This window comes from Phaenicophaeus curvirostris, chromosome 30 (genome assembly GCF_032191515.1).
Source record: "Phaenicophaeus curvirostris isolate KB17595 chromosome 30, BPBGC_Pcur_1.0, whole genome shotgun sequence".
NCBI classification, from domain to species: Eukaryota; Metazoa; Chordata; class Aves; order Cuculiformes; family Cuculidae; genus Phaenicophaeus; species Phaenicophaeus curvirostris.
Genome location: NC_091421.1, coordinates 4,141,911 through 4,166,300, shown reverse-complemented (window position 1 = coordinate 4,166,300; position 24,390 = coordinate 4,141,911). Strand labels below are relative to the sequence as shown.

The following is a 24,390-nucleotide window of genomic DNA, read 5'->3' as shown; positions in this document are numbered from 1 at the left end:
GCCACCCCAACCCAAAGCTGAACCACCCCAAATACGGTACCTTGTTGGAAAGGTGGCTTGGAACCCAAAAGGGAGAATCCAGGGCTGGAGGAGGGAGAGAAATTAAACCAGAGCAGGGGTGAGAGCTCGGAAGAAGCCAGAGATGGGACAACTGTAAAATAAATCATCTCTTTATTTGAGGTCATGTATCCAAAGTCAGCTTCTCCCACCCCCACACCACTTCCAGGAGGGGTTTTCCCCTCACAATAAATGAAATGGCAAGGAAAGGGGCAGCTACAGCAGTCTGGCTTGAGGAAAAACAGGGGAGGAAGGAGATCTGGCACCTGGGCAAGCCTTTCCAGGAGGGTGTGCTGCAGTGCGTTCCTGCTGGAACCCCCTCCAGGTCAGCACGAGGAGGAATCACACCCAGGAATCATTACAATATAATAACAATAATAATTAAAAAACTGACCAAACTCCCCCCCAAGTCAGCATATTCCTAAGGCCAATGGCCTGACTTCTCCCTCCCAGCAGCAGCGCCGTGTGGTGCTTGGAGTGGGCGAGGAGCACCAGTGGGATTCCCTCACGATCGGCACTCATGCATGATGAGCCACACGGGGGTCACTGTCCTTCTCACTGGCAGGAGTTTCCCACCCTGTTTCCCCAGGCAGAGCAGCACGGCTGTGTTTTCCACTGCCTGTTAGGACTTGAAGAGTCTCTGGCTGAGCAGGGCACGGGAAGGATGAGCAGCAGCCGGTACGGAAGAGCATCCTTGGGCATCACTAAGAGCACTGGATTTTGGGCTCCACGGGTACCACCAGCCACGCTTGGCTCCCCAGGCTCCAAAGGCACGGGACTGAGTTCAAGGCCACTGTGTAAATTGCAGCATATTTAAGGCTTTTGTTTCTTAAATACAAAAAAAAAAAAGAAGTTTCCTTGGATTCTAGTTTCCCCTGAGCGCGGTTGGGATGGACGGGGGCTCGGGCCGCTCCGCTCCTGGCCTAGGTGAAGGACCAGAGCTGGTGGGAGTCTGCTGGGTTGCAGGGAACCATCGCTGGGTGCTTCCCTCGTGCTGTCAAGCATGTTCCGGAGGCTGGGTTTTTAATCAGCCGTTCCTGTCAAAATATAGAGATTGCACCAGATCAGTGATGCCAAGGGAATGAATGAAGGATGCCTCTTCCCTGCAGTCCCAGAGAAGCATCATCATGAGAAGGATGATGCCACCACCCCCTCAAGTGATCCTGGGGATGAAGAATCACGGAATAGCAGAATGGTTTAGGTTGGAAAGGACCTTAAAGTTCAACCAGTTTCAAACCCTCTCCCACGGGCAAGGATGCCTCCCACTGGATCAGGTTGCTCAAAACACCATCCAGCCTGGCCTTCAACAACTCCAGGGACCGGGCAGCCACCACTTCTCTGGGTAACATGGGTCAGGGCCTCCCCACTCTCACAGCAAAACATTTTTCCCTAAGATCTCATCTGAATCTCCCCTCTTCCAGCATCTCCTCACCTGTGTCAGGTCCCACTCCTCGCTGGCTGGGACCCGGCTGGGTTTCCCTCGATACTGGCACTCTCCCAGCTCAGCCGACTCCGATCCTGTCCGCAGGCAAAGCTCCTTCCCGATATTGTGCCGCAGCTCCCTCTGACTCGTGTACTCAAAATACTGGGGGCGAGACCAGAGAGGAGAAGCTCCCACTGCTGCACCACCAGAAAGTCACCTCATGGGGATGGAGAAAGAGGGAAAGCACTGGGGTCGCTGCGTGCCCACCTGGTTGCCCCCCATGCCGTGGCAGGGGTACATGATGAGAGGTTTCCCACCATGGTTGTTCTCGCCCACGTCCAGGCAGCTCTTGGTGCCTTCATTTTTAATCTGCAAAGGGAGGAAAAACAAGGGGCATGGGGTGAGCTGGGCTTCAAGGTCCCAGGGTGGGGACCCGCCTGAGGTTTGGCCTCAATGAGTGCTGTAGAAACATGATCCCAGTGCCAGGTGCGGCGTCCGGGTCCCTTGTCCTTTCCAGGATGTGAGAAACGCCCATGCCAACGCCTCTGTCTCAGGCAAAGGTGAGAGCTGCTCAGGACAAGGATCCAGAAAGCAAAGAAGTATTCAAACCCGGATGGGAGCCAGCACCCAGCCCTCATCACATCCAATGGTGGCTCTCCCATCGCCTCGGCTGGGCAGGATCAGACTTGGACCTCAGTGCCTGGCTCAGAGAAAAGAGGCTTTTCCTGGCAGCCCCACCCCAATGGATGAAGCCGGTGTTCCGCATCCTGCCCATCCCAGCTCAGTTTTTCATGCCATTGCCAGCCCGGCACTTGTGGAAGCATTCAGCTCTTTCACCCAGTGCCACATCCCAGCGGGTCCCCCACCCCTAACTTGCCCCAAACCAGCTCTGCCGGATTCCAGTCATCCGGAGCCAAAACCGGCCCTGCCAGCTGGTGACAGACGTGGTGACGGATGTGGTTGCACCCAAATCCTTCAATGTGAAAAAAACCCCCAAACCCAGCCTGTCCTGGCTGTTTCTAGGGCTGAGCCCAGGAGGACGCTCCAAGCGCATTTGGACCTTACCGCTCCGTAAAATGTTGGAGTCAGGTCAGGGACAAACATCTCTGGGTAGACAGTCTGGAGGTACCAGGTGAAGTTCTTGCAGTGGAGCTGCTCTCTCAGCTTGCGCCGGTCTGTAATGTCACCATACGTCTTCTATCGACAAAGTCACGTAAAAGAATTAAACTAACCGGGAAAGCCAGCAAGGGAAAGCCAAAACCCCCTCCCAAGCTGAGAGCTGAAGGGTCCTCCCACCTTCATCAGTGTTCATCGCGGTGTGCTTTGTACTGAGAGCAGTGGTGGGGCCTCACATGACATCCCTAATCCTTGGCACCAGCTGCTCTGGACCAAGACTGGTGGTGGGACCTCACAAGACATCCCTGGTCCTTGGCAGGTGCCCTCAGCTCACCAAGAGGGCCAGGACATTTTGGCACCACAGCACCACACTTTGGTGTGTAAAGAAGACTTTAAAAGATGGGAAATTTGATGGTTTTCTACTAAAAAACATCATGGCTAAAGAGAAAAAAATAAACCCCAGTTTTTTGGCTACATCTTTCTACCTGCATTTGCCTTCCCAGCTCCAGGCTGAGCCCACCTCCTGCCTCTGAGCTCCCAGCTGGACTGGGCCCTCCAAGAGAGCCAGCAGCCCAGTAGCACGCCCGATACCTCTCTGGCCATCTGAGCAGCTTGCTGGTTCCTCCTGTAGAAGATCTCCTTGTAGTCATCCATCCAGACCTCAGCCAGGCGGACTTGGTTCCTGGAGATGACCTGGGTGCCCTTGGGGAAAGTGTGGGGGCTCTTGGAGCGGAAGACGTGACCCACGACGGAGCAAGGGATGATCTCGACTTGGCCTCCACACTGCCAGACCTACAGAGAGACCATGGCTGAGACGTGGTGTGTCCAGCCCTCCCATGCCCCCACAAAAAGGAGCATCTCTGCAGATGCCCTTTGAAGACAGAACTGACCCATCCTTACCCTGAAGGACATTTCAACATTCTCGCCTCCCCAGATCTCCATCTGATCATCATAGGAGCCAATGTGATTGAAGTAGGACCTGGAGATGGCAAAGAGGCCACCAGCGAAGGTTGGGGACCTACAGGAGACAGAGAAGCAGAGCTCAAAACAGGGAAAAATAGGGTTGAAATAAAAATAGAAAAGCAGAAGCCTGGGTTTTGGGGACATCACAACCCTCGTGGTGGGCACCGAGGACTTTGCAGCCATGTCCTCATCCAGCTGTGCCTTGGATTTGAGAGAGCTGGGATTGTTCAGCCTGGAGCACTGAAAGGGGCTCCAGGAAAGCTGGGAAGGGGCTCTTGATCAGGGATTGCAGGGATGGGATGACAGGAATGGTTTTGAGCTGAAATAGGGAAGATTGAGATGAAGTGTTTTGCTGTAAGGGTGGGGAGACCCTGGTTTCCCAGAGCAGTGGTGGCTGCCCCATCCCTGGAGGGGTTCAAGGCCAGGTTGGATGGGGCTTGGAGCCCCTGATCCAGTGGGAGGTGTCCCTGCCCATGGCAGGGAGTGGAACTGGGTGGGCTTTGAGGTCCCTTCCAACCCAACCCATTCCATGATTCCATGCGGTGGCTTTGCCAGAGGGGCCATTCATGCTGCCAAGATTGGCCAGAGGCGGTGGTGCCAGTGTGACACTGCGGGGCCTCGGCTGAAAGCGCAAGGAGGATATTGTTACTGAAAACCAATCGCCAAAAAGAAGGGGGGAGATTAGAGCTCAGCGCCCGTCGCCCCATTCACTGCTCTGCTTCTCTAGTCTTTTCCATCTGATCTTTAGAGCTGGGAACAGAAATTTGCTTTTATTCAACAGGATCCGCTGAGCAGCTGCATTCCTGCCAAGCGGAGATGAGATGCTGCCGGGAGCCAAACAGGCGGCTCGTGGTACAAGGGACCTTTATTGGGACAGGGACATCTCCCAAGTGACCTCTGCACAAAGCCAGACCTGCGGCCAGGCTGCGGCTGGGGCCAGGCAGCGTGTCCGGTATCTCCCGGTGGGAGCACCTGGCTACTTGTGGGGCACTGATGGACAAGTACAGATGAAAAAAAAACATAGAAGGTTTCTCCCTGTGCAAAATAGGGGTTAAAAATAGGAGGTTGTGCGATCTGATCCACAAGTGAAGTCTTCAGGCTGCTTGGCCAGCGCAGGTGCCCACCCCTTGTCCAGGCAGTTGGGTGTTTGAGAAGAAAAAGATACAAGACAGGGATTAAACCCTTCACAAGAGGCTTTGTAGGAGCAGAGGGCTGCCTAGAGGCTGTTCAAAGGTGGATTTGCAAATGGTTCCTGTTCAACAAACCATGACAGACGTTTCTCCTCTGACACCTCTGGCCTCGCCTGAGCCTTCTCTTCCCAGGCAAAAGCCACCTGAGATCCCCCAAACCAAGCATCCCACAGGGGAAACGACAGCATCACCCACCCAGAGGTGCAAAAACCAACAGGGAAAATCTGTTTGTTGGAAAAAAAAAAAGAGCAAAACCGACTGAAGGGGCAGTTTCCCAGCAGAGGGCACCCAACTCTTCCACCCTTGGCTATGCCTCCCTAAGCAACCCTGCAGCTGCCACCCACACTCATCCAGGTCACCTTGCAGCCTTTGGCTATGGACACGGTGTTCCCCCAAGGCTCATCCCACCTGGGCTACCAGGACACCAGCTCCAAAGTGGGCAAAAGTCAGAATCAATAATGGTTTGGGTTGGAAGGGACATCAAAGCACATTTAGCTCCAACTTCCTGCCATGGGCAGGGACACCTCCCACTGGATCAGGGGCTCTAAGCCCCATCCTACCTGCCCTTGAACACCTCCAGGGATGGGGCAGCCACGATGTCTCTGGGCAACCTGGGCCTGACCCACCCTCATAGGGGAATATTTCTTCCTAAAATCTCACTCAATCTCCCCGCTTTCAGCTCAAAACTGTTCCCCTTGTCCTACCCCTGCACTCCCTGATCAAGAGCCCCGCCTTGTTCTTGAGGCTGCTCTAAGGTCTCCCTGGACCCTCCTCTTCTCCAGGCTGAACAAACCCCTCCTGTCATGACTCACTTGATGGGGTAGGTCTCATCCTTCCTCCTCTGCTTCTCCCGGGGTGGGACAATCTCCCAGCCGAAGGTCAGGCTCCAGTCGAAGTTGCCTCGGCTGTGCTGTTTGCCATTTTGGATAGGCTTGGAGAACTCGAAGGTGTTGAGATCGATGGTGGCGATGTCAGGGCTTACCACAGCTGTGGGCTCTTCAGCGATGCGGGATAAGAGGGGCTCCAGCCAGCCATGAAAACATTCACCTGTGGCATGAGGAAGGGTTGGCCATTGAGTGGAGACAACTTCATAGAATCATGGAACCGTTTGGTTTGGAAAGAACCTCCAAATCCATCCATTTCCAACACCTTCCAGCGGATCAGGCTGCTCCAAGCCCCATCCAACCTGGTCTTCAACACCTGTAGGGATGGGGCAGCCACCACTTCTCTGGGCAATCTGGGCCAGGGCCTCCCCACCCTCACAGGAAAACATTTCTTCCCAAGAAGAACTTCATCCCCCCTGGCTCCCTGGGGAACCCAGGAGGTGCTGGGTACTCACAGTGGGCATCCAGGAAGGTGAGGACCTCACCGCTGGCCACGCTGGCCCCCAGCAGCCGTGCCGTGATCAGCCCTTTTCTCTCCTTCTGCCGCACGACTCGTACGATCTGGAGCTGCTGCACGTAACGATCTAGCTCATCCTTCAGGTAGTCTGGAGGTGGGAGAAGGAGCAACCAGCTTGTTTAGAGACAGGAGATGCCAGTCCCTGTGCCCCAGCTGCCCACCCTGCTGCCCCCAGCCCATCCCTGCCCCTCGCAGGAGGTCCTGCTCACAATCCACACCCAGGTTTGGACTGGCCGTGGGCTCAGGGTGACATGGAGCCTCCTTTCCCCCAAATCCAAGCAAGTTTTTGGTTAAAGAAAGTGGGTTTTGCAAAGAAGCTGCCCATTCACCCTATCTAATCACTCGCTAGAGAGAGACCAGGGGAGCAACAGGGTGAGGTCTCATGTCCTGCGATTGAAGCATCACTGGGACCAAGTGGGTGAGTTATCATCAAGGAAAGGGACAACCGACAAGTTGGGGAACTGGAATTTATCTCCTTCCTTGGCAGATGCGGTCAAGCCAAAAGCTGGGAATGGCCCAGTGAGAGCTGGGACATCTGGAGACCTGTCTGAGGAAGGGAATCCAAGCCTCAGGAGCACACAATCCGTGTCCCCAAGGCTCAGGAGCACCTGACCCATGTCCCCATCATCGTGGGAGCCAAGCTCATGGGCACTAAAGTCCCACACAGCCCCAAGGTGTCTGCTCCTTGGGAGCCCATGCAGATGCTGTGAGCAGGAAAGGAGCATTTATCTGCAGGGCAAGAACAAAGTCCATTCCTCTGCAGCACCCTGACACCAAACCACAGCGCTAATTAGGTCTGGGTGTAGCTAATGAGGATTGCAGCCTGGCGGGCAAGGCAGCCAGCAACCAAGGTGTGCGCAGGATTCGGGAGGAGCACCTGTTTTTTCTCAGGGCTGGGTTAACAGAGAACGGAAAATCCCCGAGGGCACTGCCAGGTGGATGAAACAACGGGGAAGAGTTGTTGGACACCTCCCAGGATGTCAGCATGTCGGAGAGTTGGCACAAGCCACTTCTCCGAGTGGCTCAGAACTGCTCCTGGGATGGAAAGATGCTCAGCATCTCCTTGCATCCCTCCAGCTCCTGCATCCCGCCACGGCCTCCCACGTCCCACCACTGCCTCCCACCCACCATCCGTGCTGGCATCGTCCACCAAGATGATCTCCTTGAGCAGGAGGGCTGGGGAGGTGTGCAGAACGCTGTACACTGTCCGCAGTAGCGTTGACCAAGCTTCATTATGGAAGACGATGACGACGCTGGTGGTGGGCAAGGGGGGACATCGCTTGAATTTCTGGTCGATGCACCTCCAAGAGAGAAAAGCAGCGGCCTAAGAAAGATTTTTGGGGGCACAGCAGAAACAAAACAGCTCTTGTCTTCTCCAGACCCCGCAGCAGGAGAGCAGCTCCTGGCCCCAGAAGCTCTGGCCTCATCGCCACTTTGATTTCAATTGATTTCTACATCTCCCCCCGTGCCGCCAGGGCAGTGAATCGCATTCCTGCCACCCGCTCGGCCCCACTGTGGCCCCCATTGTTGTTGCTACACCTGCTAAGCACAGATAATCGCCTGCCGGTGTGGGGTGGGGGTGGTTTCCATGCCAGGGCTGGGTTTCTACCTCCTATTCAAGCCTTTTTTTCCCCGCTAAACTCCCCCCAAGCCCCCTAGCCCACCCCCTTGCATGGGCAAGGGTTGTGGGGATCCAGACTTTAATCCAGCAGCCCACAGCCGGAGGGCGGGTGAGGAAATCTCCCTGCTTCCTTCATCAACCCCCCCAGCAACCCCAGCGGGGTCTGAAGCTGTTCCACTTGGCTAAGAAAATAAAAAGTCCGATTACTGGAACTGGCTGAAGTAAAAGAGGGAGAGGAGGGGAAAAGGCGGGGGGAGACGCTGGAGCCATCAGGCTGCAAGCAGGTATGTGGAGACACAAAGAGCAACCACTGGCTGTTAAAAAACACCCCAAAAAACTTGATCAGGGACTGCAGGGATGAGGGAAATGGTTTTGAGCTGAAAAAGGGGAGATTGAGATGAGATCTTAGGAAGAAATGTTTTTTTGTGAGGATGCGGAGGCCCTGGCTCAGGTTGTCCAGAGCAGCCGTGGCAGCCCCATCCCTGGACATGTTCAAGGCCAGGTTTTGAGGGCTTTGATGTCCCTTCCAAGTCAACCCATTCTATGAAAATAGGGAAAAAAATAATAATAAATAGATGTATTTTTTCCCCCCTCCCTCTATTCAATCCACCACCACCGCTTTGCGATACCCTGCTCTGCTTCTATTCCCCCTTAACGTTAACCTTGCCCTGCAGCCCCACAGCTCTGGGTGACGGCTCTTACTCCGGCGGGCGGCTGTCAGGTCCCAGTGCTCGCTGGAGGGAGATGCGGTCGCTGGCGAAGGCGTTGAAGCAATGCTTCTCGTAACCTTGCTCCTTCTCCTTCGTCTCCTCTGGAGTCCACTGATCCTTCTTGAAGGCTTTGCCGTCGGCACCGGGGCTGCCGGGGTCTTGTGGGGGTCTCTCCATCAGCGGCCGAAGCTCCGCTGCGGTGTAGACGCCAGGCAGGCAGGAGCGAGCGCTGGGCAGCGGTTCCTCCAGCTGAACCGGAGCGCCGATCTGCAGCTTTGGCATCGAATCTCGGATGTTGTTGACTGCCCCCAGCATCAGGTCAAGGACCTGGTCCCTCCCTTGGACAATGTTCTTCAACCAGGGCTCCTCGCCCGGTTCCTTCTTCCCCACATCCTTCTGCAGGATGAAGATGAAGATGACAAAGACGGCACCCACCAAAGCCACCTTCAAGGGGCTGTAGCGTCGCCGCAAAAGCTTCATTTTTCCTTTTTGCCGCGTGGTTTCCAGAGGGTGCTCCCTGCAGCGATGGGTGGTTCAGGGGTGTGGGGTCTTGAGGTGCTTCATGATGCTCTGCACCACTCCACTAAGCTGGAGAGAGGGAAAAACACCTACAGGTTAATTCAGATTGGATGCACTTTGGCTGCATCCCCCGGTGTTCATATAATAGGAACTTTAATATTAATTATATATCAAGATAAAGTTCACTCCCTGCAAGACCGGTGAAATCCACTCCCCCTGTTATCCTTACAGCCTGTAAATCCATGCTAAAAATGAAAACACCAGGAATAAAAGAGGTTTGAGAGATGCTGCGAGCGGTGCTGAATGCAGCCAGCATGGATGGGACATTCCCAGCAGCTTCTTCTCCTGTGACCAAGCCGGCTGCAGCTGCGTCCCTTCCCTTCCCATGCCCGCCAGGAGCTTTGTGACAGAGCTGAAATAAAGCCGCAAAACGTGCCAAAATATTTTTGGAAAGAACCTTTCCTGGGTCATTTTCCCTGCCTGCAGCGTCACTTGGAAGGAAAACTTGTCTGAAACCCTGTGTTGCTCCAGTTTCGTCTGAATCGGAGCAGTGGATCCAGTCAGTGTCCGGTGTCCTGCCTGGTGCAGCAGCTACTGGGAACTCAGCACCGGTGGCAAAGCTCCGCTGAGCGTTCCCACCGCCCGCGGCCACTCTTTGTGAACCGCTGCCGCACGGACAAGCTCTGTGGGGTCCATTCACCAGCATCTCCTCCTCGGGGTCCCCCCCTCTCCTTTCTTCCCTTTATGCCTTTTCTTTTTATCACCTTGGCAATGGCGCAGCCCCGCAGCGAACAGGGACCTCCAGCAGCTTCAAGGGCGAGGAAGCTTTGGTTCCAAAGGAGGAGGGACGATGGGGACCTCGGGGTCACTGGCAGCGCTGGGATCAAAGCCGGACCACGCTTCACTGCCAAGGGCGCAGCAGGAACAGGCGGCACCGGCTCTACGTGAGTGGAGCGGAATTAAGGGGGGAAAACCCCGATCCACCTCAATTTCTGCTCATATTTGATGCTCCCACCCCACGGTCCCCCTGAGACCCGATGGATTCATTGCGTGGTGCAAGATGCTGCCATGCAAGGAGGCAAGAAGTGAAGAGCAACCTGTTTTGGGGAGGAAAACTCCATTTCGACCATGTCTGCATCTCTTGAGAGTCTCTTTCCTACCACGTTAACGAAGCACATTCGTTAACTGTGCAATGGTAATAAACCCCAGGGTGGCACTCGGCACCCAGAGACGGGGCACAGGTTTGTGCACAACAGCAACGCTTCATCTCCTGACTCCAAACTCACTCCTCATTCCCTCTCCCCCCACCAAAAAAAAAAATAATGGAAAAACTTCCCTCAAAATCACCCCAAAAAGGTGCCAGGAAGGGATTTTGCAATGACCTGTGATGCGAGGTCCCTATCACACCTGCAAACACACGGGGCTGATGCCATCCACCCCATCCAACTCGTTTCCCAAACCCCACGTTGGGATGAGACTCACCCTGTGCACAGAAAAACCAGTGCCTAAATTATCCAGCAGAGCCCGTTGGGTTGGAGATAAAGGGGTTTTGGTGGGAATTTTGTGGTACCCGAGCATCCTCTGTGCCTCAAAAGGGAGGAATCGCAGGGAAAAGTGGAAATTGAGGGACAGGTCCCTGACAGAGCCGGGGTGGGGGTGCAAAAAAAGGGAAAATCAATCAAATGAAAGCAAATCAACACCAATCCCGAAAGCAAACAGGGCGGCTGTGGTCGACGTGTGGCTCTCCACGTGGCAGTGAGCCGGCGGCCACGACTGCGATGTCGGAAGTGGTCAGGATTGCAAAAAGATGGCAATCAGGGTGCAACCTTGCACCACCCCGTGACCCCATCAGCGGCTGGGATGGGGGAGAAGGCACGTTGGTCACGGGGCAGCGCTGAGCAGCAATCCCCAGAGCATCCCAGCATGGCTCCAGTTTGAGGAACTGGCAATGCCAGGGGACGCGAGCGGAAGGCGCGAGCTGCTCGGGGTGAAGCTCCCGTGGGGATGTCGAGGCGCTGGCCTCACCCCAGCCGGGATGAGCCCTGGGGTCCTGGACCCTCAGGAGCGGAGGAGCTGGCTGGCACCTCTGTGACCCAGGGGGCCGGATCCTGCGCATCATGGTGTGTGGGGGTACAGGGGGCTCTCTCCCAGGACCCCAGACCCTTCCCACTGGGGGGATCTGTCCCAGGACACCCCCTTCCTCTGGGGAGGGGGGGCTTCACATTGGGACTCTCTTCCTTGGGGGAGGGAGAGGCTCCACACCAGGACCCCCTAGCTCCCCTTCCCCAGGGAGGGGGCTCCACACTGGGACCCTCCACAGCTCCCCTTTCCCCCAGGTCTCTACCGGGATCAGCGCAGGGAGCCCTCGTGCCCCCCACTCACCCCGAGTCCCCGGTTCCGGACCCCCCCGGAGTCCCCTCCCAGTCCCTGCTCCCCCAGTGACCCCGGAGTCCCCCCAGTTCTTGTTCACCCGGTAAGCCTGGAGCCCCCCGCCTCGGGTCCCAGCTCCCCCGGTGACCCCGGTCCCTCTCCCCTCCCCTCCCCCCAGCGGCTCCCCCTTCTCTCTCCCCGCTGCCCCCCCCCAAGCGACACCCCCCCACCCCCGTCTCTCCCCGCTACCCCCCCCCTCCTGGTGACCCCGGCCCCTCCTCCCCACCCACCTTCTGCCCCCCATCTCTCCTCCCCTCTCCCCTCCGGTTACCCCCCCCTCCCCACTCACCTGCTGCCCCCCCCGTTCCCCCTCTCCCCACTCACCTGCTGCCTCCCGTCTCTCTCCACCGCCCCCCCCCCGCGGTGACCCCCTCTTCCCTGTTGCCCCCGTCTCTTTCTCTCTCTCTCCCTCTCTCTATCCCCCCCTCCCCGCTCACCAGCTGCCCCCCCCCCCCCGGTGACACCTCCCTCCTCGCTCACCTGTTGCCCCCCGCCTCTCTCTCTCCCCCTCCCTGCTCACCTGCTGCCTCCCCTGCTCCCCCCCGCTCCCTGCTCACCTGCTGTTCCCCCGTCTCTCTCCACCCCCATCCCGGGTGACTCTCCCTCCCCACTCACCTGCTGCCCCCCCGTGTCTCTCCACTCCCCCCCCCCCCGGTAAACCCCTCTCCCCACTCACCTCCTGCCTCCGTGTCTCTCTCTCTCCCCCCCTTCCCGTTCACCTCCTGCCCCCCCTGCTCCCCCCCCCACTCCCCACTCCCCTGCTGCCCCCCATCTCTCTCTCTCCCCCCCTTCCCGTTCACCTGCTGCCTCCCCTGCTCCCCCCCGCTCCCTGCTCACCTGCTGTCCCCCCGTCTCTCTCCACCCTCCCCCCCCGGGTGACTCTCCCTCCCCACTCACCTGCTGCCCCCCGTGTCTCTCCACTCACCCCCCCCCAGGTAAACCCCTCTCCCCACTCACCTCCTGCCTCCGTGTCTCTCTCTCTCCCCCCCTTCCCGTTCACCTGCTGCCCCCCCTGCTCCCCCCCTCTCCCCGCTCACCTGCTGCCCCCCGTGTCTCTCCACCCCCCCCCGCACCCCCGGTAACCCCCTCTCCCCACTCACCTGCTGCCCCCCCCCGTCTCTCTCCCCCCCTTCCCGTTCACCTGCTGCCCCCCCTGCTCTCCCCCCCTCCCCACTCACCTGCTGCCCCCCGGCTCTCTCCACACGCCCCCCGGTTACCCCTCTCCGGGGCCGCAGGTGCCGGCGGGGCGGGGCGGGGCCGGCGCGCGCGAGGGGCGGGGCCTCCGCCTCCACCTGCCGCCGCCCCGGGGTACAGGTGCACGGGGCCCGAGGGCGCCGCCGCGGTCCTAGCGCCGCCCGCCCAACGGAACCGCCCCGCCGCGGTCCTAGCGCCGCCCGCCGGGCCCAGCGCGCCTGACCCCGCGGGGACTGGGGCCTGCAGGGACCAAGGGGGTGTGGGACGGGGCCAGCCCGAGTGGCGGGGGGGTTGTAAGGGACCTCAAAGCCCAGTCAGTCCCACCCCTGCCATGGGCAGGGACACCTCCCACTGGGTCAGAGGCTCCAAGCCCCATCCAACCTGGCCTTGGACACCTCCAAGGAGGGGGCAGTCACAGGATCTCTGGGCAGCCTGAGCCAGTGCGTCCCCACCCTCATTGTTAAGAATTTCTTCCTAATGTCTCATCTAAATCATAGAATCACCAGGTAGGAAATCACCCACTGGATCATCAAGTCTAACCATTCCCATCAATCACTAATCCATGTCCCTCAGCACCTCGTCCACCCGGCCCTTAAACCCCTCCAGGGAAGGGGACTCAACCCCCTCCCTGGGCAGCCTCTGCCAGGGACCAATCACCCTTTCCATGAAATATTTTTTCCTGATGTCCAGCCTGACCCTCCCCTGGTGGAGCTTGAGGCCATTCCCTCTCGTCCTGTCCCCTGTCCCTTGGGAGAAGAGCCTAGCTCCCTCCTCTCCACAACCTCCTCTCAGGGAGTTGCAGAGAGCAATGAGGTCTCCCCTCAGCCTCCTCTTCTCCAGGCTAAACCCCCCCAGCTCTCTCAGCCGCTCCTCTTCTTCTCCAGCCCCCTCCCCAGCTTCGTTGCTCTTCTCTGGACTCGCTCCAGAGCCTCAACATCCTTCTTGTGGGGAGGGGCCCAGAAGTGACCCCAGGATTCGAGGAGTGGTCTCCCCAGTGCCGAGTCCAGAGGGAGAAGAACCTCCCTGGCCCTGCTGGCCACGCCGTGTCTGATCCAAGCCAAGATGCCCTTGGCCTTCTTGGCCACCTGGGCCCCTGCTGGCTCCTGTTCAACCAACACCCCCAGGTCCTTCTCCTCCAGGCAGCTTTCCAGCCGCTCTTCCCCAAGTCTGTAGCACTGCCAGGGGTTGTTGTACCCCAAGTGCAGGACCCGGCATTTGGCCTTTTTAGACCTCCTGCCATTGGTCTCAGCCCATGGATCCAGCCTGTTCAGATCCCTTTGCAGAGCCTCCCTACCCTCCAGCAGATCGACACTTCCACCCAGCTTAATGTCATCTGCAAACTTGCTCAGGGTGCACTCGATGCCTTCATCCAGGTCATTGATAAAGACATTGAACAAGGTTGACCCAGCGCTGAGCCCTGGGGACACCACTTGGAACTGGCCTCCAGTTACACTTGTAATCTTCCTCCTTTCAATTTAGAACCTCATCTAATCACTACATGCCCTTGTTTTTCCTGGAGCCCTTTTCAGTTCTGGAAGCTGCTCTAAGGTGTCCCCAGAACCTTCTCTTCTCCAGGCTGAACAACCCCAACTCTCTCAGTCTGGCCTCATAGCAGAGGTTCTCCAGCCCTCACATCACATCCATGGCCTTCTCTGGACCCACTCCAACTGCTCCATATCCTTCTCATGTTGGGGATTTCAGAATGTAACCTGCTCTAGGTGGGTTCTCACGAGAGCAGAGTAGAGGGGCAGAATCCCCTCCTTCACCATGTTGGCCAGGTTTCTTTCAATGCAGCCCAGGACATGGTTGGTTTCTAGGCTGCAAGCACACGTTGGTGGCTCATGTTGAGCTTCTCCTCCCCCAGCACCCCCAGTCCCTCTCCTTGGGGCTGCTCTCAATCATATCATCCTCCATCATGCATTGAAAGCATCGATTGCCTTGGCCCAGATGTAGGACCTTGCCCTCGGCCTTGTTGAACCTCATGAGGTTCCCACAGCCCCACTTCTCCAGCCTGTCCAGGTCCCTCTGGATGGCATCCTGTCCTCCTGATGTGACAGACACAAGGGCCGTGTGGGTCTGGGATAGGGGCAGCTGGAGCGGCAGGGGCTGTAGAGGATATAGGAGCCTGACACCGGGCACAGGGGCCAGGCACTGGGGCTCTTGGATGCCACAGGGCCCCATAGAGGCTGTAGAGACTTGAGGGACCAGTGAACAGGAGCTGTCAGAAGCCTCTGGGCCCTGTAGAGGTCAAAGGGGTGACTGGACCCTGGTACTAGGATCCATAGGGCCCTAAAGAGGCTATAGGGGTTGGAAGGCCCTGGCACTAGTGGTGCTGGGATCCACAGGGCCCTATAGAGGCCATAAGGACTGGAGGGTCTGGGAACAGCGGCTTTGGGTGCCAGAGGGCACTACACAGGCCATAGGGTTTAGAGGGGCCTGGCTTTGGAGGGCCATAAGGCCTGGGAACGGGGGCTCTGGGAACCACAAGGCCTTATAGAGGCCATAAGAGCCACAAGGGTCTGGGAACACAGGCTCCAGGAGCCACAGGCCCCTATAGAGGCCATAGGGGTGACAAGGCCCTGGCTCTCTGTCTGTCGGATGCCATAGGGCCTTATAGAGGCTGTAAGGACCAGAGGGGCCTGACTTGGGGCATGCTGGGAGCCTCAGAGCCCTATAGAGGCCATAAGAGCCACAAGGGACTGGGAACAGGGGCTCTGGGAACCACAGGGCCCTGTGGAGGTCACAGGGCCCTGTCCCCAGGTGTGCTTGGAGCAGTGAAGGCTGGGGGTGCTGCCAGGAGCTACGGATCCTCTACTGAGGAGCTGGCAGGGTACGAGTGTCCTTCCTGCCCACGCTCGTCCCTCAGTTCCTGCCATGTTTGTTGTGATTATTTTCCTTTATTACTAACTCGGCAGGTGCAATGGAGCCTCCTGTGCTTCCCTGCTCCAGGGCAGCGACTCACTGTGCTTGGGGGTTTATTTATTGCTGGTTGTGCTGGGATGCAGTAATCCTTGGTGCTAGTTTTTGCGATCACGCCGGTCACTATAAACAGACCATTAACAAGGGAAGATGCGAATTATTCACAACCCTCTGTGTCCTCCCTCACTAGCCTGTCTCTCCCCATCAATCAGCTGACAGCACCAGTGAGCTGCTCTCCACTGTGACCCCCAAAACTATCAACCCCCCTGCCTTGAGCCCCCTGTTTCTACCTTCTCACACCCTGGGTTTAAGCCCAAAGGGTGGTGTTTTCATGCAGCTTCAGACAGAGGATCAGCAGCTGCTGGACACGACACAAGAACTCCCTGGGAAACCCAAGTGAGACAGCGGAGAGGTGAAATTGTGGCTTAGAGCCCCTTGAGGGAAGATGTGACAGGTACGAGCCCTTCAGCAGAGGATTCCTTTGCTTGTGAAGAAGTGTGTGAGCAGCCCCTAAACTCCCCAGGAGTGGCTGCGGTTGAGACACAAAGGAAGGCAATGGGAAAAACCACTGCAGCTTCTCCAGGATCCCGAGGGTTGAGCCCTCGCAGGTCCTCATTGCCCAGCTGAGGATCTCACCTTTGCTGCTATGCTGTATGGAGGATTTTGAGGGTCTCCATGTTAAATCTCTCTGAGTCACTAGAGAAAGACAAGGGGAAACTGAGGCACAGAAAAGGCATCAGGCTCACCCAGCGTGGCGCAGAGAGGAGCCAACACTCACCCACCATGAGGCCAACCCTCAGCCTTCAGAACTGTCTCCTGTGCTTTTCAGAGCTAAATTTAAACCCTGGGTTTGTGCAGCGCCTGCCTGTAATTCACTGCCCCTTTGTTTCCTGCCTCACCGCCTTGCAGAAGTTTCACTCTCAGCACAAAAACTGAAGGGGAAATTCCCTACCCCACAGTTTGCTGCTGCTGAACTCTTTGCAGCTGCGCCTCGCCAAGCCCGATGTCGCGTCGTGGCCGCCCGGCTGGGCTTGACAGGGCCCCTCGCCACAGTAAGTGCAAAAAATGGACCTTTTTGGCTTCCCAGGGTCCACACCGGGTCCTGTCGTGGGGCACACGTTGGGGATGAGGTTTTCATTGAGCTAAACCAGCCCTGTTCCCAGTCGCCAAGGGAGAAGAGGGCTAAAGGCAGTTTCTGCCACTCTGCGTTGCTCAGTGGACCCCGAGCATCCAATTTCCCCAGGATTTTTGTGTTCTCTTTGCTTCATTTAATTGCAATTTGTGAAATGCTTTTCAGGTTGTGCAGGAGATTAAACTCTCCCTGTGCCCCGTCCTGACAGCGTCACAAAAATAATATGGGGGAAATGAAGCAGCAGTTAACTACTGACAAAACCAGCAGGAATCGTACAAAATCAATACAGCCTTGCTCGGGAATGACAGCTCCACATTGCACACTGCTTAATAATTAATTGGCATCATTATATGTAACTCTCGGGCAAAATATATCTTCTTAATCTTTAATTTGATATGCTAGCTATGGAGTTAGAAGGGGCAAAATGTTTCTCCTTGGTTTTAAGAATCAGTGGGACCTAAATAGCTGAAAATACGCTGCAGTTAGGGTCACAGCATGTTTGTGGTGTGAGAAGCGCAGAATTACTTGGGCTGGAAGCGAACCTTACCATTTTGTCTGCAGTTTTCCTTGCGCCGGGTGCGTTTCCTTCAGACTGGGTGGGATTTCTGCCCTTCGCCCCTACCAGGGAATCCACATCGCTCCAAGCATCAGCAGAGGCTCCATCAAACGTACCAGCCAAGCCCCCAATTACACAGCCGGAGCTTAAATTTGCAGTGCTGAGCAGCAGTGAACCTGGAAAATATGACAGGAAGCAAAGCTGATTTGCATATTTATGCTAATTGCAATTGAACGAATCTTTCAAATTAAAATGTACCTTGCAGATGGCTTGCAGATTGGTACGGAGCTTTGGTTTTATTTATTGTCTTTCAGACTGGTAATAATTGGTGCAATACGATAAATCTGGAAAGTCCAATGCACAATACAGCTGTTAAAGCAAGGAGAAATGTGTTGAACACACACAGAGAGCATTTTTGTTGTAGTAACAATATTTGGTTAATGCACTCTGTGTGGGCAGGAGCTTGGTTTTAATTGCAGGGTATTTCTGAGAGCAGAAGGGGCAGCTTGGTGCTGAGCATCTCAAGGGAGGGGGATTGTACCCCCAAAACTTGGCTGTTGTTCCCTGTATGGGTTTGTTGTCTGGAGTTTGCTCTCATGCCACTTCACAAACAATTAATTCCCTTGGTGCTAAGTGAATGGGAAATGCAACTTTTTTCCATGTAGATATTTCAATAAATGGGACTTTCTGGTTGTTTGGAGCTGAGCTTGTGGCAGCTGTGGGCTGCGAGGTGGAAAAGCCCAGCTTGGCCCTGTAGTTATCCCCTGGCCCAGGCAGAATCACTTCCCTTTTCAGTTTTTGCTGTGTAAATGGTAAAAGAACTGGGAGGGCTTCTTTCTTTGCAGTCCTGCACGCATGAGCATGCGGGAGCTCCAGAGGCTCTGCAGCACAAAGGAACCCCATCTTCCCCGTTCCACCAACTTGGAGTCACTTCGACACCTTCAGATAACTCATGGCCCATCGTTTCCTCTTGCTTTTCTTCTGACTAGGCACAGTGGAGATGGAAGAAATATTCCTCCAGCTCCGTGAGGAAGTTGCCAGGCTACAGGATCTGTGCATCAAGCAGGGCAAGCTCCTCCAGAAGCTGACGGCCAGGAAGGGACCCAACCTTGGTAAGCAGCAGGGCTAGGGACAGTGTGTAGAAACTGCAGGCATTGGCTGGCTAGTGTAGTTTGAACCTTTGTCCTGATTCCGGCAAGAAATTTGCTGTGGAAAGTGGGGGTAACATGAAGGTGGGTTGAGGCAGAAGCATGCTCTGTAACCCACGCTGGCTGTCATTGCTTTCTGGCTTTGCCTTCTCCGTCAAATGTGGAGTAACATGTACGTGTGTCGGCTCAGAACTGTGTTAACACCGCTGCTGCTCATTAAGGAGAGGGAGAAGGAGTGTGGTGCAGGGGGAACCCATTGCTTAGAGCAGTTTTGGGAAGCAGAGGTGGTGGTGGAGCCTCCACAGCCCGGAAACCACCTGGAGACACATTCTCACCCCTTCCCATCAACCTGCCTGGTCTTCCAAGAAATCTCCCTGGTCCATGTGCTCGTCTGTGTCCCCCCAGCGGACACATCCCACCTGCAGGGCTTTGCATGCTGTTCCCAACCCTGAAGGGTGTTTTCTGTGGTCAGGAGTGATCAGCTCTAGGAAAACAGCTGCCATGTGCTAGGAAACCAGCTGCTGGGCAGGTTCTCCTGCTCCCCACCTCTGCGCTCGCTTCCTTGCCCCGCAGCTCCACCATCTGGGTCTCCTTCCTGGGGCTGGTGCAAATTAAGTCTCCAAAGAGTGCCCAAACCAAAGCCATCACTGGGATCAGCCCAGCTTTTGGGGACGCAGTGATGTCTCAACATCTCCTGAGGTACCTACTGCTCCTCCAGCTCGCAGCTCTCCCTGGCTGTCCCTGGTTGCCCTTTCTTTGCTGGGCCAGCCTTGTATTTCATTGAGTGATGGAGACAGGTGAGGTTTGCCAGCAAGAAGGTAGTGCTCAGTTGTTTCAAAAGTGTGGAAGGAGAATGAGGCAATGGAAGGGAAAGCACCAATGCTGTTAAAGTCCCAGGAATGACCTCTCTGGCTTGCTTCTTTCCAAGATATCCCTGTGTCACTGCCAATCCAGTGCACGGAGGATATGGTCATGGAAGAAGGGAAAAGACCACTGAATAACTACCAAAAACACTCAGAGGCCCCAGAATCCACCATCTCCACCACCAAGGGCTCTGCTCATCCCCTGGTACAGCCTCACACTCTTGACACACCAACCAGCTTCGACAGTGAGTGTCCACCAAGCAACACCAACAGCAACATCTTCGGCGGGGGAACTGGAGAAGCGGCTCTCACTGCAGCCTTTGGCAGCAAGAAAGCTGAGAGGAACGAGAAGGTGGGTGTAGACACGTGGCCGAAAACCTGTAGGATGCTTCCTACTGTGAAAGCCCCCAGAGAAGAAGTGAGAGCTTGCTGCGGCCCACAGGAATTTGCGACACCAAACCCAGTTGTTGGGGATGCCTTCCTGACTCTTCTGGACCTCTATGAAGCCCCAGAAGCCTTTTGGAGAGAAGATGCTCCCAGTGAAATTGCTCTGCCTGCTGAGGCTGAAATGTCAGTAGAGATCCGAGGACCTGTGAAGGTAAGTTATGAGGCTGATGGAAATTTTTGTCTGTGATGCTTGTGTGCTCTTCCCAGCATAATGACATCTGTCAGTCCTCAGCATCCTGTCCATCAGCTCTGCTATGACATGTGGGAAGCTGTGGTGGAGTGGAGATTTAGGGCTATGTCCTGAAAAAGGTTCTAGGCACCCAGTTGTTGGGGTCCCAGGAGAATTAGGTGTACAAACCCCTGAGATCTGGCCTCCAAGCAGATCTGCTGCCCAGAAAGCCAAGTGTATCCTGGGCTGCATCCAAAGCCGTGGGACCAGCAGGGAGGGAGAGGATACTGCCCTTCTTCTCCACTCTGGTGAGAACCCACCTGGAGCCCTGTGTCCAGTTCTGGAGTCCTCAGCACTGGAAGGACATGGGTCACAGAATCACAGAATCACAGAATAACCAGGTTGGAAGAGACCCACCGGATCAACGAGTCCAACCGTTCCTACCAAACACTAAACCATATCCCTCAGCACCTCGTCCACCCGTGCCTTAAACACCTCCAGGGAAGGTGACTCAACCACCTCCCTGGGCAGCCTCTGCCAGTGCCCAATGACCCTTTCTGTGAAGAATTTTTTCCTAACGTCTAGCCTGAACCTCCTGTGGCGGGGCCTGAGGCCATTCCCTCTTGTCCTGTCCCCTGTCACTTGGGAGAAGAGGCCAGCACCCTCCTCTCTACAACGTCCTTTCAGGTAGTTGTAGAGAGCAATGAGGTCTCCCCTCAGCCTCCTCTTCTCCAGGCTAAACAACCCCAGCTCTCTCATCCGCTCCTCATAAGGCCTGTTCTCCAGCCCTTTCACCAGCTTTGTTGCTCTTCTCTGGACTCTCTCCAGAGCCTCAACATCCTTCTTGTGGTGAGGGGCCCAGAACTGAACACAGTATTCGAGGAGCGGTCTCACCAGTGCCGAGTCCAGAGGGAGGATAACCTCCCTGGACCTGCTGGCCACGCCGTGTCTGATCCAAGCCAAGATGCCATTGGCCTTCTTGGCCACCTGGGCCACTGCTGGCTCATATTCAGTTGGCTGTCAACCAACACCCCCAGGTCCCTCTCCTCCAGGCAGCTTTCTAGACAGACTTCTCCCAGTCTGTAGCACTGCATAGGGTTGTTGTGCCCCAAGTGCAGGACCCGGCATTTGGCCTTGTTAAACCTCATGCCATTGGACTCAGCCCAGCGGTCCAGCCTGTTCAGATCCCTTTGCAGAGCCTCCCGACCCTCCAGCAGATCGACACTTCCACCCAGCTTAGTGTCGTCCGCAAACTTGCTAAGGGTGCACTCGATGCCTTCATCCAGATCATTGATGAAGACATTGAACAGGGCTGGACCCAGCACTGAGCCCTGTTGGAGTTAGTCCAGAGGAGGCCACAGAGATGATCCGAGGGCTGGAGAGCCTTCTGTATGAGAACAGGCTGAGAGAATCGAGATTGTTCATCTTGGAGAAGAGGAAGGTCCAGGGAGACCTTAGAGTAGCTTCCAGTACTGCAAGCAGCTCCAGGAAAGCTGGGGAAGGGTTCTTGATCAGGGAGGGCAGGGACAGGACAAGGGGGCATGGTTTTGAGCTGAGAGAGGGGAGAATGAGATGAGGTGTTAGGGAGAAATGTTTTGCTGTGAGGGTGGGGAGGCCCTGGCCCAGGTTGCCCCAAGAAGTGGTGGCTGCCCCATCCCTGGAGGTGTTCAAGGCCAGGTTGGATAGGGCTTGGAGTCTCCTGATCCAGTGGGAGGTGTTGCTACCCATGGCAGGGGGTTGGAAGTGGATGGGCTTTGAGGTCCCTTCTAGCCAACACCATTCTATGATTCTATGACCTGATGCAATTTGGGAGATCCCATGATCCTTTCTGAGGCCCTAAGGAATCCTTGAAGCAATTAATTCAGTCTCAAAGGGGAAAGACTGTATCAACTTTCTTTGGATCTGCAAATTAAATGAGCTTTTAAATATTTCCTTTATCCTCTCTGATTTACATGCCCCCCAAAGGATTATTTCTAAAGGCATCCTTCTGGTGAGCCATCACAATCTGTGCTATGGGTGGGACACCAACTCTGGACCTGCTGATGAGGGTCCCTGTAATGACGGTCCCCATTTGCTTTCATTCCTTCTTCCAAATGAGGCTCTCGGAAATTATTTCACAGCTGCTGTTGCTCCATATTCATGGAATCATGGAATGGTTTGGGTCAGAAGGGACCTCAAAGCCCATCCAATTTCATCCCCTTGCCATGCGCAGGGACATCTCCCTCTGGATAAGTGGGCTCCAAACCACATCCAACCTAGTCTTGGTGGAAAGCTGTTGATTGTCAGCTTGGGCTGTGTTTAGAAGCTGGTTTCTTTTTAAGAAGAAGGAGAAGAAAGACAGAACTGCCAGCAGTGTCTGTCTGGGAGGGTTCCACTATTCTTATCAGCACTTACATGATTAAGGGCACAAAAAGGAAATCACAAATGCTGGGCAGTGATTGCAGCTGCTGAGGGATGAGCGATGGGTGATGGAGGATGCTCAGGTGCTGTATGGAGACAGGATCCTCTGGATTTGGCGAGGATGGAGCTAGGGGGGACTCAAACTCCCCTAGACTCTGGCCCGGGGAAGCAGCCCTTAGTCCAGGCTTTCTGCAGCCACAAACCCATGGTGGTTGTTCCTGGAGGCTGCGCTTTGGCAGGGGAAGCCTGGGGATGGAGGCTGGCAAAGAGGCTGCCTCAGATGTTCCTACTGATCACTTTTCCTCTTCGCTCTTCACAGACGTCTTGGACGCCTGGCTGGATGCTGGAGGATGGGACGCTTGGGCAAGGTGCTGTCCTCGCCTTGGAGGGTTCTCAGGCTTGTGACATTTGCCAGGAGATTTTCCGTTTGGACGCAGTGGGCCAAGCAGACTATTTAAAGCACGTCTTAGCCCATACGAAGTAGGACTTGTCTTCATGCTTGGAAATCTGCATATTTGCACCTTGACCAGTGTCACCTTGCTGAGATCCTGCACCTTGCTGAGATCCTGGACCTTGCTGAGATCCTGCACCTTGCTGAGATCCTGGACCTTGCTGAGATCCTGGGACTTTGCTGATATCCTGCCACTGGCTTTGGCCGGGACCAGTGAGGGTGTCAATCTTCTGTGTAGTCCAGTGTGCTCTCAAACCTGGTCCAATACACTGGGGAAGTTGAAGGCTCTGAATGTGTTTTGGCTTGTTGAGCTTTGTAGATATCAAAGCAGCTTCTGTCCTGAGCTCCAGGCTCATGCAGGGCTGATCAGGGGAGCTGTAACTCAATGGGAAACAGAACATTGTCAAAATGTACCTTTCCCTGAGTGGAAATGAATTTTCCATAAATAGACAGGGATGGTTGGAAGTCACATTGGCTTTTTCCAAGAACGTGGATGGTTAGGTGGGAGAATGACAAGATTTTCACAGTCACTAAACCTGAACTGGCCTTTTGAGAGAGGCTTGGAGGCATGGGGACCAGATCGCACCTTCCAAGTGTTCCCGGGAAGGGCATGACCAAGAGCTCTTATTATTCATGTTAAAACTTCATAATGTCCAGGTCAGTGACTTATGGGCGTTTAATTGATCCCTCTGTGGGTGGGAAGAGGCTTGTTGGCACCCATGGGCATGGTGTCACCTCTCCTGGCCCAGATCCTGCTGTGTTTAGAGAGCAGTGGAGCAGAAAGGGGCTCCTCCAGTGAAGGGATGTGACCACGCGTGTTACTGTCAGCCTGGAGAAGAGAAGGCTCTGAGGAGACCTTGTAGAGGCCTTTTAGCACATGAAGGGGGCCTACAGGAAAGCTGGGGAGAGACTTTGTAAAAAGGCGTGGAGTGATAGGAGGAGGGGGAACGGTATAAACTGGAGAGGGTCGGATTTAGACTGGACATAAGGAGGAATTTCTTCACAATGAGAGTGGTGAGGCACTGGAACAGGTTGCCCAGGGAAGTTTCGGATGCCTCATCCCTGGAGGTGTTCAGTGCCAGGCTGGATGGGGTCTTGGGCAGCCTGATGTAGTAGGAGGTGTCCCTGCGTATTGCAGGGGGGTTGAAACTAGATATCTTCAAGTTCTCTTCCAATCCAAGCTATTCTATGATTCTACTGTTCCATCTTTCTGCCAAGCCTCTTGAGGAAAACACCTTTGGAAGGAAAGGCCCTCCAGGTGGTGAGTGGGTGCAAATGGGGGGTGCAGAGGGTGCAGCTTCTGGTCCTATAGCCTCGGTGAACCACGCTGGGCTGTGGTTTGCCCTTAAGCAAGGTTCTAGTTTTGCCTTGAAGAAGAGGGGCAAGCAATTGCATACGAGGATGGATAATTAAGGTGATAAGTGTTCAGTTGTGGAGTCCTCAGCACAGGAAGGACATGGATCTTTTGGAGCAAGTCCAGAGGAGGCCACAGAAACGATCTGAGGGTTTGAGCATCTCTGTATAAGGCTGAGAGTGTCGGGGTAGTTCAGTTTGGAGAAGTGAAGGCTGCAGGTAGACCTTAGAGCAGCTTCTAGTCTGGAAAGAGGCTCCAGGAAAGCTGAGAGGGGTTCTTGATCAGGGAGGGCAGCAAGAGGATGAGAGGGTATGGCTTTGGGCTGAA

At 55.5% G+C, this 24,390-nt stretch overlaps 2 protein-coding genes across 4 annotated transcripts; one reads left to right on the top strand and one right to left on the bottom strand.

Moving 5' to 3' along the window:
* Window positions 1–895: 895 nt before the first annotated feature.
* On the bottom strand, window positions 896–17,397 carry GALNT6 (polypeptide N-acetylgalactosaminyltransferase 6). 2 transcript variants are annotated; one of them, XM_069878968.1, is made up of 11 exons: window positions 17,223–17,397; window positions 8,474–9,069; window positions 7,279–7,451; window positions 6,089–6,238; window positions 5,562–5,796; window positions 3,497–3,614; window positions 3,188–3,388; window positions 2,546–2,677; window positions 1,748–1,849; window positions 1,490–1,642; window positions 896–1,094 (listed from the first exon to the last, which is right to left on the bottom strand). In XM_069878968.1, exons 2-11 carry the CDS (start codon window positions 8,959–8,961, stop codon window positions 981–983), a joined length of 1,866 nt encoding a protein of 621 aa, XP_069735069.1. In that variant the 5' UTR covers window positions 8,962–9,069; window positions 17,223–17,397; the 3' UTR covers window positions 896–980. The 2 variants fall into 2 exon arrangements, with proteins under 2 accessions (XP_069735069.1, XP_069735070.1); XM_069878969.1 differs by lacking the exon at window positions 17,223–17,397 and adding an exon at window positions 9,517–9,540.
* On the top strand, window positions 16,368–23,555 carry LOC138732387 (uncharacterized). 2 transcript variants are annotated; one of them, XM_069878985.1, is made up of 5 exons: window positions 16,369–16,595; window positions 18,221–18,343; window positions 19,308–19,594; window positions 19,685–19,840; window positions 22,578–23,555. In XM_069878985.1, the coding sequence occupies exons 1-5, from the start codon at window positions 16,547–16,549 to the stop codon at window positions 22,740–22,742; spliced, it is 780 nt and encodes a 259-aa protein (XP_069735086.1). In that variant the 5' UTR covers window positions 16,369–16,546; the 3' UTR covers window positions 22,743–23,555. The 2 variants fall into 2 exon arrangements, with proteins under 2 accessions (XP_069735085.1, XP_069735086.1); XM_069878984.1 differs by having other exon boundaries at window positions 16,368–16,595; window positions 19,308–19,840.
* The last annotated feature ends 835 nt before the right edge of the window (window positions 23,556–24,390 follow it).